This window comes from Bos javanicus, chromosome 22, assembly GCF_032452875.1.
Source record: "Bos javanicus breed banteng chromosome 22, ARS-OSU_banteng_1.0, whole genome shotgun sequence".
In the NCBI taxonomy this organism is placed as follows: Eukaryota; Metazoa; Chordata; class Mammalia; order Artiodactyla; family Bovidae; genus Bos; species Bos javanicus.
Window position 1 is genome coordinate 17,684,952 of NC_083889.1, and position 18,292 is coordinate 17,703,243.

An 18,292-nucleotide genomic window follows, 5' to 3' on the forward strand; every position below is an offset into this window, starting at 1 on the left:
AGTGCAGTACTTTCACAGCATCATCTTTCAGGATTTGAAAGGGCTCAACTGGAATTCCATCACCTCCACTAGCTTTGTTCATAGTGATGTTTTCTAAGGCCCACTTGACTTCACATTCCAGGATGTCTGGCTCTAGGTCAGTGATCACACCATCGTGATAACCTAGATGTTTTATCAACAGTGCTGTATAGATGGAGAAGTCTTGAGGCTACTGTAAAAATAAGACTGAAAACCAGAAGCAGGAGGCTTAAGTCCAAATCCTGAGAACATCAGAGAACTCCTAACTCCAGGGAACATTGATCGACAGGAGCTCATCAAACGCCTCCATACATACACTGAAACCAAGCCCCACACAAGGGCCAACAAGTTCCAGAGCAAGATATACCACACAAATTCTCCAGCAACACAGGAACACAACCCTGAGTTTCAATATACAGGCTGCCCAAAGTCACTCCAAACCCATTGACATCTCATAACTCATTACTGGATACTTCATTTCACTCCAGAGAGAAGAAATTCAGCTCCACCCACCAGAACACCAACATAAGCTTCCCTAACCAGGAAACCTTGACAAGCCACCCATACAACCCCACCCACAACAAGGAAACTCCACAATAAAGAGAACTCCATAAAACTGCCAGAAAACAGAAAGGCCACCCCAAACACAGTAATATAAACAAAATGAAGAGACAGAGGAATACCCAGCAGGTAAAGGAACAGGATAAATGCCCACCAAACCAAACAAAAGAGGAGGAGATAGTGAATCTACCTGATAAAGAATTCCAAATAATGATAGTGGAAATGATCCAAAGTCTTGAAAACAAAATGGAATCACAGATAAATAGCCTAGAGACAAAGATTGAGAAGATGGAAGAAAGGTTTAACAAGGACCTAGAAGAAATAAAAAAGAGTCAGTATATAATGAATAATGCAATAAATGAGATCAAAAACACTCTGGAGGGAACAAATAGTAGAATAAGATAGGATCAGTGAGGCAGAAGATAGAATGGTAGAAATAAATGAATCAGAGAGGAAAAAAGAAAAACAAAAGAAATGAGGACAATCTCAGAGACCTCTGGGACAATGTTAAACGCCCCAACATTCAAATCATCGGAGTCCCAGAAGAAGAAGACAAAAAGAAAGGCCATGAGAAAATACTTGAGGAGATAATAGTTGAAAATTTCCTTAAAATGGGCAAGGAAATAATCACCCAAGTCCAAGAAACCCAGAGAGTCCCAAACAGGATAAACCCAAGGCAAAACACCCCAAGACACATAGTAATCAAATTAACAAAGATCAAACACAAAGAACAAATATTAAAAGCAGCAAGGGAAAAACAACAAATAACACACAAGGGGATTCCCATAAGGATAACAGCTGATCTTTCAATAGAAACTCTTTGGGCCAGAAGGGAATGGCAGGACATACTTAAAGTGATGAAAGAAAATAACCTACAGCCCAGATTACTGTACCCAGCAAGGATCTCATTCAAATATGAAGGAGAAATCAAAAGCTTTACAGACAAGCAAAAGCTGAGAGAATTCAGCACCACCAAACCAGCTCTCCAACAAATGCTAAAGGATCTTCTCTAGACAGGAAACACAAAAAAAGGTGTATAAACTCGAACCCAAAACAATAAAGTAAATGGCAATGAGATCATACTTATCAATAATTACCTTAAATGTAAATGGGTTGAATGCCCAACCAAAAGACAAAGACTGGCTGAATGGGTACAAAAACAAGACCCCTATATATGTTGTCTACAAGAGACCCACCTCAAAACAAGGGGCACATACAGAGGGAAAGTGAAGGGCTGGAAAAAGATATTCCACGCAAATAGAGACCAAAAGAAAGCAGGAGTAGCAATACTCATATCAGATAAAATAGACTTTAAAACAAAGCCTGTGAAAAGAGACAAAGAAGGACATTACATAATGATCAAAGGCTCAATCTAAGAAGATATAACAATTATAAATATATATGCACCCAACCTAGGAGCACCACAATATGCAAGGCAAATGCTAACAAGTATGAAAGGAGAAATTAACAATAACACAATAATAGTGGGAGACTTTAATACCCCACTCACACCTATGGATAGATCAACTAAACAGAAAATTAACAAGGAAACACAAACTTTAAATGATACAATAGACCAGTTAGACCTAATTGATATCTATAGGACATTTCACCCCAAAACAATGAATTTCACCTTTTTCTCAAGTGCATACGGAACCTTCTCCAGGATAGATCACATCCTGGGCCATAAATCTAGCCTTGGTAAATTCAAAAAAATTGAAATCATTACAAGCATCTTTTCTGACCACAATGCAGTAAGATGAGATCTCATTTACGGGAGAAAAACTATTAAAAATTCCAACATCTGGAGGCTGAACAACACACCGCTGAATAACCAACAAATCACAGAAGAAATCAAAAAAGAAATCAAAATTTGCATAGAAATGAATGAAAATGAAAACACAACAACCCAAAACCTGTGGGACACTGTAAAAGCATTGCTAAGGGGAAGGTTCATAGGAATGCAGGCATACCTCAAGAAACAAGAAAAAAGTCAAATAAATAACCTAACTCTACACCTAAAGCAACTAGAAAAGGAAGAAATGAAGAACCCCAGGGTTAGTAGAAGTAAAGAACTCTTAAAAATTAGAACAGAAATAAATGCAAAAAGAAACAAAAGAGACCATAGCAAAACAACAAAGCCAAAAGCTGGTTCTTTGAGAGGATAAATAAAATTGACAAACCATTAGCCAGACTCATCAAGAAACAAAGGGAGAAAAATCAAATCAATAAAATTAGAAATGAAAATGGAGAGATCACAACAGACAACACAGAAATACAAAGGATCATAAAGAGACTACTATCAGCAATTATATGCCAATAAAATGGACAACTTGGAAGAAATGGACAAATTCTTAGAAAAGTGCAACTTTCCAAAACTCAACCAGGAAGAAATAGAAAATCTTAACAGACCCATCACAAGCACGGAAATTGAAACTGTAATCAGAAATCTTCCAGCAAACAAAAGCCCAGGTCTAGATGGCTTCACAGCTGAATTCTACCAAAAATTTAGAGAAGAGCTAACACCTATCCTACTCAAACTATTCCAGAAAATTACAGAGGAAGGTAAACTTCCAAACTCATTCTGTGAGGCCGCCATCACCCTAATACCAAAACCTGACAAAGATGCCACAAAAAAAGAAAACTACAGGCCAATATCACTGATGAACATGGATGCAAAAATCCTTAACAAAATTCTAGCAATCAGAATCCAATAACACATTAAAAAGATCATACATCATGACCAAATGGGCTTTATCCCAGGGATGCAAGGATTCTTCACTATCCGCAAATCAATCAGTGTAATACACCACATTAACAAAAATAAAAGCCATATGATTATCTCAATAGATGCACAGAAAGCCTTTGACAAAATTCAACATCCATTTATGGTAAAAACTCTCCAGAAAGCAGGAATAGAAGGAATATACCTCAACATAATAAAAGCTATATATGATAAACCCACAGCAAACATTATCCTCAATGGTGAAAAATTGAAAGCATTTCCCCTAAAGTCAGGAACAAGACAAGGGTGCCCACTTTCACCACTACTATTCAACGTAGTTTTGGAAGTTTTGGCCATAGCAGTCAGAGAAGAAAAAGAAAGAAAAGGAATCCAAATTGGAAAAGAAGAAGTAAAACTCTCACTGTTTGCGGATGACATGATCCTCTACATAGAAAACCCTAAAGACTCCACCAGAAAATTACTAGAGCTAATCAATGGATATAGTAAAGTTGCAGGATATAAAATCAACACACAGAAATCCCTTGCATTCCTATACACTAATAATGAGAAAATAGAGAAATTAAGGAAACAATTCTATTCACCATTGTAACGAAAAGAATAAAATACTTAGGAATATATTTACCTAAAGAAACAAAAGACCTATATATAGAAAACTATAAAACACTGGTGAAAGAAATCAACGAGGACACTAATAGATGGAGAAATATACCGTGTTCATGGATCAGAAGAATCAATATAGTGAAAATGAGCATACTACCCAAAGCAATCTATAGTTTCAGTGCTGCTGCTAAGCCGCTTCAGTCGTGTCCGACTCTCTGCGACCTCAGAGATGGCAGCCTACCAGGCTCTTCTGCCCCTGGGATTCTCTAGGCAAGAACACTGGAGTGGGTTGCCATTTCCTTCTCCAGTGCATGAGAGTGAAAAGTGAAAGTGAAGTCACTCAGTAATGTCTGACTCTTCACGATCCCGTGGACTGCAGCCCACAAGCCGCCTCCGTCCATGGGATTTTCCAAGCAAGAGTACTGGAGTAGGGGGCCATTGCCATCCCTATCAAGCTACCAACGGTATTCTTCACAGAGCTAGAACAAATAATTTCACAATTTGTATGCAAATACAAAAAACCTCGAATAGCCAAAGCAATCTTGAGAAAGAAGAATGGAACTGGAGGAATCAACCTGCCTGACTTCAGGCTCTACTACAAAAGCCACAGTCATCAAGACAGTATGGTACTGGCACAAAGACAGAAATATAGATCAATGGAACAAAATAGAAAGCCCAGAGATAAATCCACGCACCTATGGACACCTTATCTTTGACAAAGGAGGCGAGAATATACAATGGAGAAAAGACAGTCTCTTTAACAAGTGGTGCTGGGAAAACTGGTCAACCACTTGTAAAAGAATGAAACTAGAACACTTTCTAACACCATACACAAAAATAAACTCAAAATGGATTAAAGATCTAAACGTAAGACCAGAAACTATAAAACTCCTAGAGGAGAACATAGGCAAAACACTCTCCGATATAAATCACAGCAGGCTCCTCTGCCTGCTCCCAGAATATTGGAAATAAAAGCAAAAATAAACAAATGGGACCTAATTAAACTAAAAACTTCTGCACAACAAAGGAAACTATAAGCAAGGTTAAAAGACAGCCTTTAGAATGGGAGAAAATAATAGCAAATGAAGCAACTGCTGCTGCTGCTGCTAAATCGCTTCAGTCGTGTTTGACTCTGTGCGACCCCAGAGATGGCAGCCCACCAGGTTCCCCTGTCCCTGGGATTCTCCAGGCAAGAACACTGGAGTGGGTTGAAGCAACTGACAAAGAATTAATCTCAAAAATATACAAGCAACTCATGCAGCTCAACTCCAGAAAAATTAGCGACCCAATCAAAAAATGGACCAAAGGACTAAACAGACATTTCTCCAAAGAAGACATACAGATGGTAACAAACACATGAAAAGATGCTCAACATCACTCATTATCAGAGAAATGCAAATCAAAACCACAATGAGGTACCATTTCATGCCAGTCAGAATGGCTGCTATCCAAAAGTCTTCAAGCAATAAATGCTGGAGAGGGTGTGGAGAAAAGGCAACCCTCCTACACTGTTGGTGGGAATGCAAACTAGTACAGCCACTATGGAGAACGGTGTGAAGATTCCTTAAAAAACTGGAAATAGAACTGCTTTATGACCCAGCAATCCCACTGCTGGGCATACACACTGAGGAAACCAGAAGGGAAAGAGACACGTGTACCCCAATGTTCATCGCAGCACTGTTTATAATAGCCAGGACATGGAAGCAACCTAGATGTCCATGAGCAGACGAATGGATAAGAAAGCTGTGGTACATATACACAATGGAGTATTACTCAGCCATTAAAAAGAATACATTTGAATCAGTTCTAATGAGGTGAATGAAACTGGAGCCTATTGTACAGAGTGAAGTAAGCCAGAAAGAAAAACACCAATACAGTATACTAACGCATATATATGGAATTTAGAAAGATGGTAACGGTAACCCTGTATGCGAGACAGCAAAAGAGACACAGATGTATTGAACAGTCTTTTTGACTCTGTGGGAGAGGGCGAGGGTGGGATGATTTGGGAGAATGACATTGAAACGTGTATAATATCATATGTGAAATGATTCGCCAGTCTAGGTTCATGCATGATACAGGATGCTTGGGGCTGGTGCACTGGGATGACCCAGAGGGATGGTATGGGGAGGGAGATCAGAGGGGCGTTCAGGATGGGGAACACGTGTATACCTGTGGTGGATTCATGTTGATGTATGGCACAACCAATACAATATTGTAAAGTAATTAGCCTCCAATTAAAATAAATTTATATTAAAAAAATAAAAATCAGAATGAAAAAAAAAGAAACAGAATCAGGAAAGGACCTCACGGCTTTATGTCTCAACAAAATAATAGCTCTGCAAATATGCATCTTAAGCTCATTGGCCTTTTCATACTGTTCATGAGATTCAGGAGAGATTAAGAAGAGGTGGCAAGAATACAAAGAAGAACTGTACAAAACAGGTATTAATGACCCAGACAACCACAATGGTTTGGTCACCCACCTAGAGCCAGACATCCTGGAGTGTGAAGTCAAAGGGGCCTTAGGAAGCATCACTATGAACAAAGCTAGTGGAGGTGATGGAATTCCAGCTGAGCTATTTCAAATCCTAAAACAGGATGCTGTTAAAGTGCTGTACTCCATATCCCAGCAAATTTGGAAAATTCAGCAGTGGCCACAGGACTAGAAAAGGTCAGTTTTCATTCTAATCCCAAAGGCAATGACAAAAAATGTTCAAATCACTGTACATCACTTTGCTAAGGTCCGTATAGTCAAAGCTATGGTTTTTCCGGTGGTCATGTACAGATGTGAGAGTTGGACCACAAAGAAGGCTTACTGCCGGAGAATTGACACTTTCAAACTGGTGCTGGAGAAGATTCTTAATAGTCCCTTGGACAGCAAGGAGATCAAACCAGTCAATCCTAAAGGAAATCAGCCCTGAAACTCATTGGAAGGGCTGATGCTGAAACTCCAGTACTTTGGCTACCTGATGCAAAGGGCCGAGTCGTTGGAAAATACCCTGATGCTGGGAAAGACTGAGGGCAAGAGGAGAAAGAGGCAACAGAATATGAGATGGTTGGATGGCATCACTGACTCAATGGACATGAATTTGAGCAAGCTCCAGGAGATGATGACGGAGAGGGAAGCCTGGCGTGTTCATGCGGTCACAAAGAGTTGGATACGACAGTGACTGAACAATAACAACAAAGCTTATAGGTATTTTGTGGTACCACAAGTGACATATTTGAGATATTAGTCCTAGAACATGCTATTTCAGTCCCAATACATTCTCCTAATTCCATAAATGATTCAGAGGTTCTTTTAGTAACACAGTGCCCCCATATAAAGCAGTATTTTCATAAGCAACAAAAAACAAAACCCCACCCAAAACAAAACCCTGCTTTCTGTAGGTTGGTCTCAGCTTCTTATATCTGTGATTATTGGTTCATCTTACCAATTTGAGCTACAGGATATATTTACATTGTAGAGGATGAAAATAGGAAGAAAAATGGTCCAGGTAAATCATTTCACGTTTCATGTTTCCAGCTTTCAGTTTCCCCATGAAATTGTGGAGGAAATGTTTCTGCCTGCAGGAGTCTGAGCCCCTTCTCTCAGACCTGCTCCCCCTCCACTGTCTCCTCCCTCAATGAGCAGTGGCGTCAACAGTCTTCCCCACTGCTCCATCCAGAAACCGAAGAATCATTGTCAACTTCTCACTCTCTCTTATGTCTCAGATGCAGTTGATTGCAAAACCCTATGGATAAGTTGTCCTCAGACTTAAATGTACATCAAGATCACTTGGAGGACTTGTTAAAATAGATTATTGGGCTCCACTGAACCCCGAGATTGAGATTTTGGAGATTTGGGCTGGGGTGCAGGAGTTTGCATTTTAACACTCCCTCGGGTTGCTGATGCTGCTTCTGGGACCCCTCATTGAGGAGCAGGGCTGTGGACAACCCCTGAACTATCTGTCAGCCCCTCTGTGCCACAGTCTGCATAAGACCTTGTTTTCTCTCTGGCTTCCTGCCACAGCTGTCTGGCTGGCTGGCTGTCTCTCTGCCTCTAGTCAGATGCTTCATTCTTCCAGTGAGACCTGAAAGACATCGTGTTCTCTGTGGTAGTTTGAAGTCCTGTGGGGACTTGTGAGCTATGGCCCCCGCCTGCCCGCTGGCTCCTGGACTGTCCTTCCCCACCCTTCTTTCCTTGTTACAGCCAAGCTGAGCTACTCATCTTTGCTTCAGAGTCATACTGCCTTATACTGCTGTTGCTTCCACCTTGGTTGCCTTTTCTCCTTTCTTCATCCAGACAGGAGTTGTGGTTCCTTCCTTGATGGCCCTGCTCAGAAGCCCCTGACTGCTCCCCTGATCTTGCAGCACTGTCTGCACTTAAACCCCGACTCGCTTCCTAGAGAGGATGTTCATTAGGCCCCACACCTTGCACAGTGCCTGGGGGAGGGGAGTCTCATGGTGAGCACTCAGTAGGCATATGAGTGATTGAATATGCCAGTCAGCATTCTTTGGATCTGAACACAGTCCCTGGTGGATAAGGATTGCCACTTACAAATCTTTTTTTAACTCTTTATCTCTTTTGCTTTATCTTTTAGTGCCTTAAAAATCTTTTTTTAGGAAATAGATTTTTCTAATATTATAAAATCAGAAAAGGAAGAATCATTTTCTCTATTGGTAATCTGCATTTCATCCTAACCCCATGAGAAGTCAATTGCAGTACACTAATGATCCCAACATATTTTCTAGGGGAGACTTGATAATTTGGCTGTCTCTTTTTGGAGGAGAGGACTTTATTAATTGTTATTTATTAAGAACTATTATTAATGTGAACACATCTTAAGTGTACAGCTTGATGGATTTTTCCAACTGAATGCACCCAGGGTTAGGGTTAATTTGGTGGGTGCAGTGAATCACGCCCTCTCAGTACTCACACTCTCGAGGCCCACATTGATTCTGGACTTGGTCATGTGATATGAGAAGCTTGGTTAGTGTTTGCACAATGGGGCTTGTCCTTTCAGAATGCTTACTTTTCGGATTCTTCCCCTTGGACTCAGCCCTTCCGCTGTGAGAAGCCCACCCTTGGCATGGGGAGAAGACAATTGGAGGAGAATGGGGAGGGGCAGCCCCCTCACCAGCCAATTTTCAAGTCAGCAGCCAGCACCAGCTTGCCACCAGACGAGTGAGCCTGCCTTGAAGTGAATCCTCCAAACTCAGTTCAGCTGTCTGTTCTGAGCCCTGCCCAGATCTAGAATCATGACCAAATAAACAATTGTGCTGTTTCCTGAGAATGGTTGTTATGTAGTGGTAGATAAGCAGAATAAATGGAACAAAAATAGTTCTATTTAGTTTTTTAATTGCCATGTAACAAATCACCCTGAAACTTAGAAGCTTAAACCACAGCCATTTTATTTGCTTCTTATTCTTCAGTCTGGGCTGGCCTCAGGCTGTGGGTGATCATTTATGTGGCACATAGCCCACTGATAGGGCAGATGGAGCCTATGTTCCACTGAGATGTCTGGACTTCTCTGTCTTCCCATGTAGTCTGGGAGCCTGTTCTTCTCCATGTAGTTTGGTCTCTGCATATGCTCCAGAATCCAGAGAAAGTTTGCTTTCATCTTCCTACCTACTTGAATGGCAGCCACCTCTTTCCCCCAGAGCTCTGCCCAAAGTGAGGGGATGCGCATTGCCCATCTCTGTTGGGAGGGGACTTGTTTTCTTGGGCCCCTTACAACCTCAGCTCTCTGACAGGATTGAGATAAGTTATGATTTTGTTAAGACCCTCTGGCTTCGTCTTGTTGCGATGGAAGCACTTTTTTTGCAGCTTTCTGCGTGTGAAGCAGAAGCAAAAAACTTCTGATTGAGGAGGAGATTCAGTTCTTAACTATCATTTAGGATCTGTGATCTTTGCTAAGTCACTGTTTTCTCAGTTGTAAAGTGGGAATAATAATGAAAGTAGTAGTAATTATCATAGTAGACTTGTCAGTGGAGTGGAAGGCTATTTGGAGGATTACATAAAAACACATGGGAAAGTACTTATAAACCAGAAACTGCTGTAGAATAATAATGATCATCATTTTCTAAGCTGGCATTTTCTTTTTTTCATTTTCAGAAATGATTTTCAAGACAGAGAAATAAGTCCTGGACAGAATCGTCGCACAAGGTCAGCTGAAAGTGCTGAGCTGGAGCCAAGAAATAAGCGGAACAGAAATTAGTGTGGGTTTGCTAACTTTCCCAGTACAGTCATCAGAAGATGGTGTTCTGTTGCTATGTAGGTTTCATACTCATAAATTTCCCAGTGTACATTCTAAATGTTACATTTAACTGATTTTCAGTCTTTTTTGCCTTTCCAGGAAAAGGAAAAATTTTACACAGCATCCTCACTTAGTCAGTTACCTACTGCCCCTAAAACATCTCACTCTAAAAACACTGGCATCCACATATTCACCCGCTTTGCAGAAGACACAGACTTGTTTGTTTTTGTTTCTAAGTTTCAGGATATAGTAATATTTAAGCCATTCTCCTGTCTCTTTCATGGAGAAGCCAAGTTCAGAAAAGGATCCTTCAATCCCTCTACCACAGGGACCAGTTGAGATGTCCAGAGCCACTGTGTTTCTGGAAAGGCAAGCAAGGTGTCCTAACTCACAAGGCCTGGAGGCCAGCACCCATGTCACAGCTGTTACAGGAGTGCTTGTTGCTCAAGTTTCATGTGGTCCTTAGTTAGACTCATCTCTCATACTTTACTGGAAGCAGGACATTGGTACTGTAACCTAAAGGCACAGAACAATAAAATACTGGGCATATTCTTCAGAAATAGCTTTTACAGATGATTTCTTGATTTTTTTTTTCACTTGAGTAAATCGAATCTTAACACTTTGAATTCCAGCTATGAAATGGAGAGAATGCAATAAATGGCTTTTGTAACTGAACAAACTCTATATCAATTTAAAATAAAGTCCTTGAAACAGTCTGCTGTGAATAGTTGAGTACAAGCTACATATTACTGGAAGGTGTTGATCCGAAATTGTTTTCTCTGTGCAAAATGTCCCACAGTTCCCAGTTACGTCCAGAATTCCTAATGCCTGTTTTGGCATTTCAGAGCCAGTCCCCTGTCATGGGTGCCAGGAGCTCTGGGGCTGTCTGTGTCCTGATGACAGCAGTGTCACTTCACCAGAGTCCAGGAAGACCCTGGTGTTGGTTCAGGGGTGGAGGACCTGCTCTGGGCCAAGTGCTCCATCATCTCAGGGCAGCCACCTCTGCTCCCACTGGGCTCCTAGAAGGAGGAGGTGGCCAGAACCTTGCTGTATAAAACAGCATCTAAAATTAGGAAGGACTACGGGGGAAAGTGCTCTCCCATCAGCTCCCAGATGGCCTGGTGTTGCACGATTTCTTCTCTCCTTACCCATGAGGCAGGGCTCTTGCCTGGAAAGGATTCCAGGCAGCCACGTGGGTAAGTGTGTCAGCCTGCTCCAACTTCAAGAAGTCAGAATGCCACAGCTTCTCTCGTATGCTACTCCACATCTCCTGCAGGTACCATGGGCTCTCCACTCTGCTGTCAGCATGTTGGGGGCAATACTCCATCCCCGCCTCTATCTCAGGTTGCTCCACCCCACCCTTTCCCAGGCAGCAACGGTCAGGCTGGCAGATGTGCTCCACCGTATGTAATGGGGACCGGTGGCCTTCCCTGTAATCTTGGCTTGGCAGCCAGCACTACGCGCTGATGACTGGCTCATGGGGAAGGAGAGGCATGCGATTTCCTTGCCTGTCCTCGGAGAATCCTGCTTCATCACAGGACTGAAGTGGTTGGTTCCTGCCCTGTGAGTGTTTGCCAGCAAGTTACTCTGATGCACTGTGCTGAGGAGGATCTGAAGCTGCCGCCCACCTTCTTGAGGGCTCAGGTGGTGAGTTATTAACACCTAGGCTTCTGAGGCTTGTCATGGAGGGAAAAGGAGGGATGGGGAGGTTAAAAGCGGAGGAAACATCAATTGGTCTCATCCATGGCTTCTATGGTGATTCGTGGCTCAGGACCAGTTCCTGGGTATCCTGCCCCTTGGAGACCACAGTGACTTCATTTGCTTGTTTCTTTAACAACTTCATTGAGATATAGCTCACTTTACATACAATTCACCCATTTACAACTTCCAATTCAATGGCTTCTGGTATATTTTGAGTCCTGCAACCATTGCCTTAATTAATTTTAGAACATTTTTGTTGGTTTTAGTCCCTTACTCATTATCCCCAACTCTCTCATCCTTCCCATCCCTAGGCTGTATCTACTTTTTCCCTGTACTTCCTTATTCTGTACATTTCAAATCAGTGGAATCATACACTATGTGGCTTCTTTCACTCAGCATAATTTAAGGTTCATCCACGTTGTAGCATGTATCATTCCTTCATATCTTTTAATTACTGAATAATATTTCATTGTATGGGATATACCATGTTTTGTGTATCATTCATCGGCTGATGGGTATCTGAGTTGTCTTGATTCATTCTGACTTGTGGATAATATGCTGTTTTGCCCATTTTAAAATTGGGTTTTTAGAAAATTATTGCATTGTGAGATAGTGTTTAAAATTTCAGTTTCTGTGCATTGATAGGTTAGAAAGATTAAATTGAGTTTTGCATATTAATCATGTATCCTACCACCTTGCTAAACTAACTTTGTAGAAGTTTGAAAACTTTTTGGTAGATTCCATAAGATTTTCTACATAGAGAATTATCTAAACATGTTATCATGTAAAGAGTTATATTTCTTACTTTCCAATCTGGATTCCTTTTATTGTGGATATAAATTTTTATCAGATACGTGCTTTGAATGAGGTTGGAATATTTGCTTCTATCCCTAGTTTGCTGAGAATTTTTAAAAAATCAGAAATGGTTATTGAATTTTGTCAGATGCTTTTTCTGTGTTTATTCAGATGATCATATAGTTTTTCTTTCTTTTGGTTATTAATATTATGAATTATACAGATTGATTATAAATGTTAAAACAGTAGCAGGAGAGACCCCACCTGGTTATCTTTTTATTTCTGTTGGATTTCATTTAGAATTTTTTGCATCTATGTTCAGAAGAATATTGGTCTGTAATTTTCATTTCTTGTGATCTCTTTATCTGATTTTGGTATTAGGATAATGCTGGCCTCATAGAATGAGCTGGGAAGTATTTCTCCTCTTCAGTTTTCTGGAGAAGTTTGTGTAGAACTGGTATTATTTATTCCTTAAGTATTCAGTAGAATTCATCAGTGAAGCCATACTCATTTTCTTTGTGGATAGGTTTTTAACAATAAATTTCATTTCTTAACTAACAGATATAGAACTGTTATATATATTCAGGTTACCTGTTTCTTCTTAAGTAAACTATAGTAGTTTGTGTATTTTGAGGAATCTATCCATTTCATTTAAATTGACAGATTTACAACAAAAGTTGCTCATAATTTTCCTTTTTGTGTACAAGTTTTGTGAGAACCTCTCTCACTTTTCTCATTTCTGTTATTGGTAGCTGATGTTCTCTTTCTTTTTCCTCATCAGATGGTTTAGAAGTTTATTGTTTTCATTGGTCTTAGGGACCCACTCTTGGTTTTGTTGAATTTCTGTAATATTTTGCTCTTTTCTATTTGATTGATTGCCACTCTGATCTTTATTATTTCCTTTCTGCTGCCTACTTTGGATTTAATTTGTTTCATTTTGGTTTTTTGTAGTTTCTTAAGGCTTAGGTCATTGATTTGAGCCCTTCTTTTTTAAGATAGTCATTTAATGCTATAAAATTTCCCCTAAGTACTGCTTTAACAGCATTCCACAAATTTTTGTATGCTGTGTTTTAATTTTCATTCAGTTAAAAATATTTTCCAGTTTTCCTTTTGATTTCTTATGTGACACTGAGTTTTATATAACTGTGTTAGTTTCCAAATATTTGATAATTTTCCAGAGATTTTTTTTATTGATTTCTAATTTAATTCCATAACTTTTATGACTTGAACCCTTTTACATGTATTGAGACTTTTTTTTAATGCCCCCAAAATGGTCTGTTTTGATAAATGTTCAGTGTGCACTTGAAAAAGAATATATGCTCTGCTGCATCAGGTTGTTTGACAGTGTTACTCAAGGCTACTCTGTCCTTAACTAATTTTGTGTGCTTGTTCTATCAGTTTTTGAGAGAGTTACTGAAATTTTTGAATATAATTGTGGATTTGTCAGTTTCTCCTTATAGTTCTTCATTTTTGCTTCATGTATTTTGAAGCTTTGTTATTAGGAGCATAAACATTTAGGATTGTTATGTCCTCTTGATGAATCCATCACTTTTTTTTCACAAAGTAGATCTTCTTTTTCTATATTAATATTCTTTGCTCTAAATCTACCTAGTTTGGCATTAGAATACTCCTTCCAGCTTGTTTTTGGCTAGTGCATTTTCCCATCTTTACTTTTTAAAATTATTATTTAATTTTCATTCTTTTAAATTGAAGTAAATTGATTTACAACATTAGTTTCAGGTATACAACATAGTGATTCAATATTTTTAAAATTATACTCCATTTAAAGTTATTATAAAATATTGGCTATATTCCCCATTCTATACAATATATCCTTGTAGCTTATTTATGTTGTACATAGTAGTTTGTACCTCTTAATCCCCTGACCTTATCTTGCCCCTCCTCTGTTCCATCTTCTTACTGGTAATCACTTGTTTATTCTATATATCTGTGAGTCAGTTTCTGCTTGTGCCTTTATATTTAAAGTATGTTTCTTATAGGTGGCATATATATAGTTGAGTCTTATTTTATTAGCCAGTCTGACAATCATATTTTCTCCCTTTTAACTGGTATATTTAGAACTTTTACATTTTATGTTGGTGTGTTTAAATCTATCATTGTGCGGTTTGTTTTCTATCTTGTCCCATCTTTTTTATTATTCCTTTTTTCTTCTTTATTTGAACTAATTATTTTTATTCCATTTTATTTATTTGATGATTTATTAACTATTGCTCCTTATTTTGTCATTTTAGTGGTTGAATTAGGATTTATGGTAATCATTTTTAAGTTATCACAATCTACTTTCAGATATTACTGTACTACATCATGCATAATTCAAGAATCTTCTGGTGTTTCCATTTAGCCACCTCCCACATTTGTATTATTGCTTTTATACATTTTATTTTTATGTATGTTATAGACATCATCAGTTCAGTCCAGTCACTCAGTTGTGTCTGACTCTTTGCGACCCCATGAACTGCAGCACACCAGGCCTCCCTGTCCATCACCAGCTCCTGGAGTCCACCCAAACCCATGTCCATTGTGTCGGTGATGCCATCCAGCCATCTCATCCTCTGTCGTCCCCTTCTCCTCCTGCCCTCAATCTTTCCCAGCATCAGGGTCATTTAAAATGAGTCAGCTCTCCGCATCAGGTGGCCAAGGTATTAGAGTTTCAGCTTCAACATCAGTCCCTCCAATGAACACCCAGGACTAATCTCCTTTAGGATGGACTGGTTGGATCTCTCAAGAGTCTTCTTCAACATCATAGTTCAAAAGCATCAATTCTTCTGCGCTCAGCTTTCTTTATAGTCCAACTCTCACATCCATACATGACTACTGGAAAAACCGTAGCTTTGACTAGACGGACCTTTGTTGGCACAGTAACATCTCTGCTTTTTAATATGCTGTCTAGGTTGGTCATAACTTTCCTTCCAAGGATTAAGCGTCTTTTAATTTCATGGCTGCAGTCACCATCTGCAGTGATTTTGGAGCCCAGAAAAATAAAGTCTGACACTGTTTCCACTGTTTCCCCATCTATTTGCCATGAAGTGATCGGACTGGATGCTATGATCTTAGTTTTCTGAATGTTGAGCTTTAAGCCAACTTTTTCACTCTCCTCTTTCAACTTTCATCAAGAGGCTCTTTAGTTCTTCTTCACTTTCTGCCATAAGGGTGGTGTCATCTGCATATCTGAGGTTATTGATATTTCTGCCGGCAGTCTTGATTCCAGCTTGTGCTTCCTCCAGCCCAGCATTTTTCATGATGTACTCTGCATCTAAGTTAAATAAGCAGGGTGACAATATACAGCCTTGACGTACTCCTTTTACTATTTGGAACCAGTCTGTTGTTCCATGTCCAGTTCTAACTGTTGCTTCCTGATCTGCATACAGGTTTAAGAGGCAAGTCAAGTGGTCTGGTATTCCATCTCTTTCAGAATTTTCCACAGTTTATTGTGATCCACACAGTTAAAAGCTTTGGCATAAAGCAGAAATAGATGTTTTTCTGGAACTCTCTTGCTTTTTTGATGATCAGTGGGTGTTGGCAATTTGATCTCTGGTTCCTCTGCCTTTTCTAAAACCAGCTTGAACATCTGGAAGTTCACGGTTCACATATTGCTGAAGCCTGGCTTGGAGAATTTTGAGCATTACTTTACTAGCGTGTGAGATAAGTGCAATTGTGTGGTAGTTTGAGCATTCTTTGGCATTGCCTTTCTTTGGGATTGGAATGAAAACTGACCTTTTCCAGTCCTGTGGCCACTGCTGAGTTTTCCAAATTTGCTGGCATATTGAGTGCAGCACTTTCACAGCATCATCTTTCAGGATTTTAAACAGCTCAACTGGAATTCCATCACCTCCACTAGCTTTGTTCGTAGTGATGCTTCTTAAGGCCCACCTGACTTCACATTCCAGGATGTCCAGTTCTAGGTGAGTGTGAGTGATCACACCTTTGTGATTATCTGGGTCGTAAAGATCTTTTTTGTACAGTTCTTCTGTGTATTCTTGCCACTTCTTAATATCTTCTGCTTCTGTTAGGTCCATACCATTTCTGTCCTTTATTGAGCCCATCTTTGCATGAAATGTTGCCGTGGTATCTCTAATTTTCTTGAAGAGATCTCTAGTCTTTCCCATTCTGTTGTTTTTCTCTGTTTCTTTGCACTGATTGCTGAGGAAGGCTTTCTTATCTCTTCTTGCTATTTGGAACTCTGCATTCAGATGGGTGTATCTTTCCTTTTCTCCTTTGCTTTTCACTTCCCTTCTATGTTGTTATTGTTGTTTAGACAGTAAATTATCTATTGAAGCAGTTTATATAATAAGGAAAAAAAATCATGTTTACATAGTTAACCATTTTTTTGTGCTTATTGTATCCACGTTTCTATCTGGTATCATTTTCTTTCCACTTGAAGGCTTTTTTACATTTCTTCTGCTGGTGATGATTTTGTTCAGCTCTTGTATGTCTTCATTTAACCTTCAATTTTGAAAGAAATGTATTTAAATACAGAATTGATGTTTGACACTTTTTTTCCCCTTGTAATTTGCTTTGTTTCCTATGAGAAAGATTCTGTCACCCTTGTCTTTATTCTTCTATTGATAACATGTCTTTTTTCTCTGGCTGTTTTTATGATTTTATCTTTTTTATTAGAGTTGAACAGTTTAATAGTAATAATATTATTGGTGTCATTTTCTTCATGTTTCTTGTGCTTGAGGTTTCTTGAGCTCTTTGGATTTGTGGCTTTATCATTTTCATCAGATTTGGAAAATTTTGACCATTGTTTTCTTCTGTCCTCTCCTCTTAACTCCTCTCCTGTAAGGGTTTAATTTGTGTATATGTTAGGCCATTAAGTTATCACATGGTTCACTGATGCTCTTTTCATTTTTTAATAATTTTGTCATTCTGTTTCATTTTGTATAACTTCTATACCTCAAGTTATTTCATCTTTTTTTCTGAAATGTCTGCTCTGCATTTAATCACATCCACTGTGCTTTTCATATCAAAAATTGTAGTTTTCATCTCTCAAAGTTTGATTTGGATATTTTATATCTTCAGTGTCTCTACTTAATTATCTGAACACATAGAATGCAGATAGAGTAACTATTTTAATGTCCTTGTCTGCTAATTCTAGCATCTGTTTTAGATCTGGGTCAATTTTAGTAGGTTAATTTACTCCCATATTGAGTTATGCTTTCTTGATTCTTTGCCTGCTTGGTAATTTTTTTATTGAATACCAAATGTGAATTTTTCCTTGTTGGGTTCTGTATGTTTCTCTTTTCTTATAAATAATATTGATCATTGTTCTGGGACACAGTTGAGTTATGTGGAAACAATTTGATTCTTTTGGCTCTTGCTTTTTTAAGACATCTCTGGTGAGCGCAGAACAAGGCTCAGTCTAGGGCTAATTTTTTCATACAATTGAGGCAAGACCTTCCTGACTATTCAACTGAATGCCTTGTGAAGTCTGAGTTTTCTAGTCTGGTGAGAATAGGCTGTGTCCAGCTGTGTGTGAATGTTGGGCACTGATATGGCAGATCCTTCCAAATGGTTCTTTGCCAGCCTCTGGTGGTTTCCCCACAAGTGCTAATCAGTATTCTCCTGAAGACTCAAGACAGACCCTCTGTAGGGCTGCAGAGTTTGC

At 39.2% G+C, this 18,292-nt stretch overlaps 1 protein-coding gene across 5 annotated transcripts in view; it reads left to right on the plus strand.

Annotated features, from left to right (window-relative positions):
- RAD18 (RAD18 E3 ubiquitin protein ligase) overlaps window positions 1-10,883 on the plus strand; it is a 110,842-nt gene extending 99,959 nt beyond the window's left edge. For 4 of the 5 annotated variants that reach the window (XM_061396341.1, XM_061396336.1, XM_061396337.1 and 1 more), the window contains one exon: window positions 10,026-10,883. In XM_061396341.1, coding sequence (XP_061252325.1) covers window positions 10,026-10,128 — 103 coding nt within the window. In that variant the 3' untranslated portion in view covers window positions 10,129-10,883. The remainder of the gene's footprint in view (window positions 1-10,025) is intronic. The other variant, XR_009732456.1, reaches the window with a different exon arrangement.
- Window positions 10,884-18,292: the final 7,409 nt, after the last annotated feature.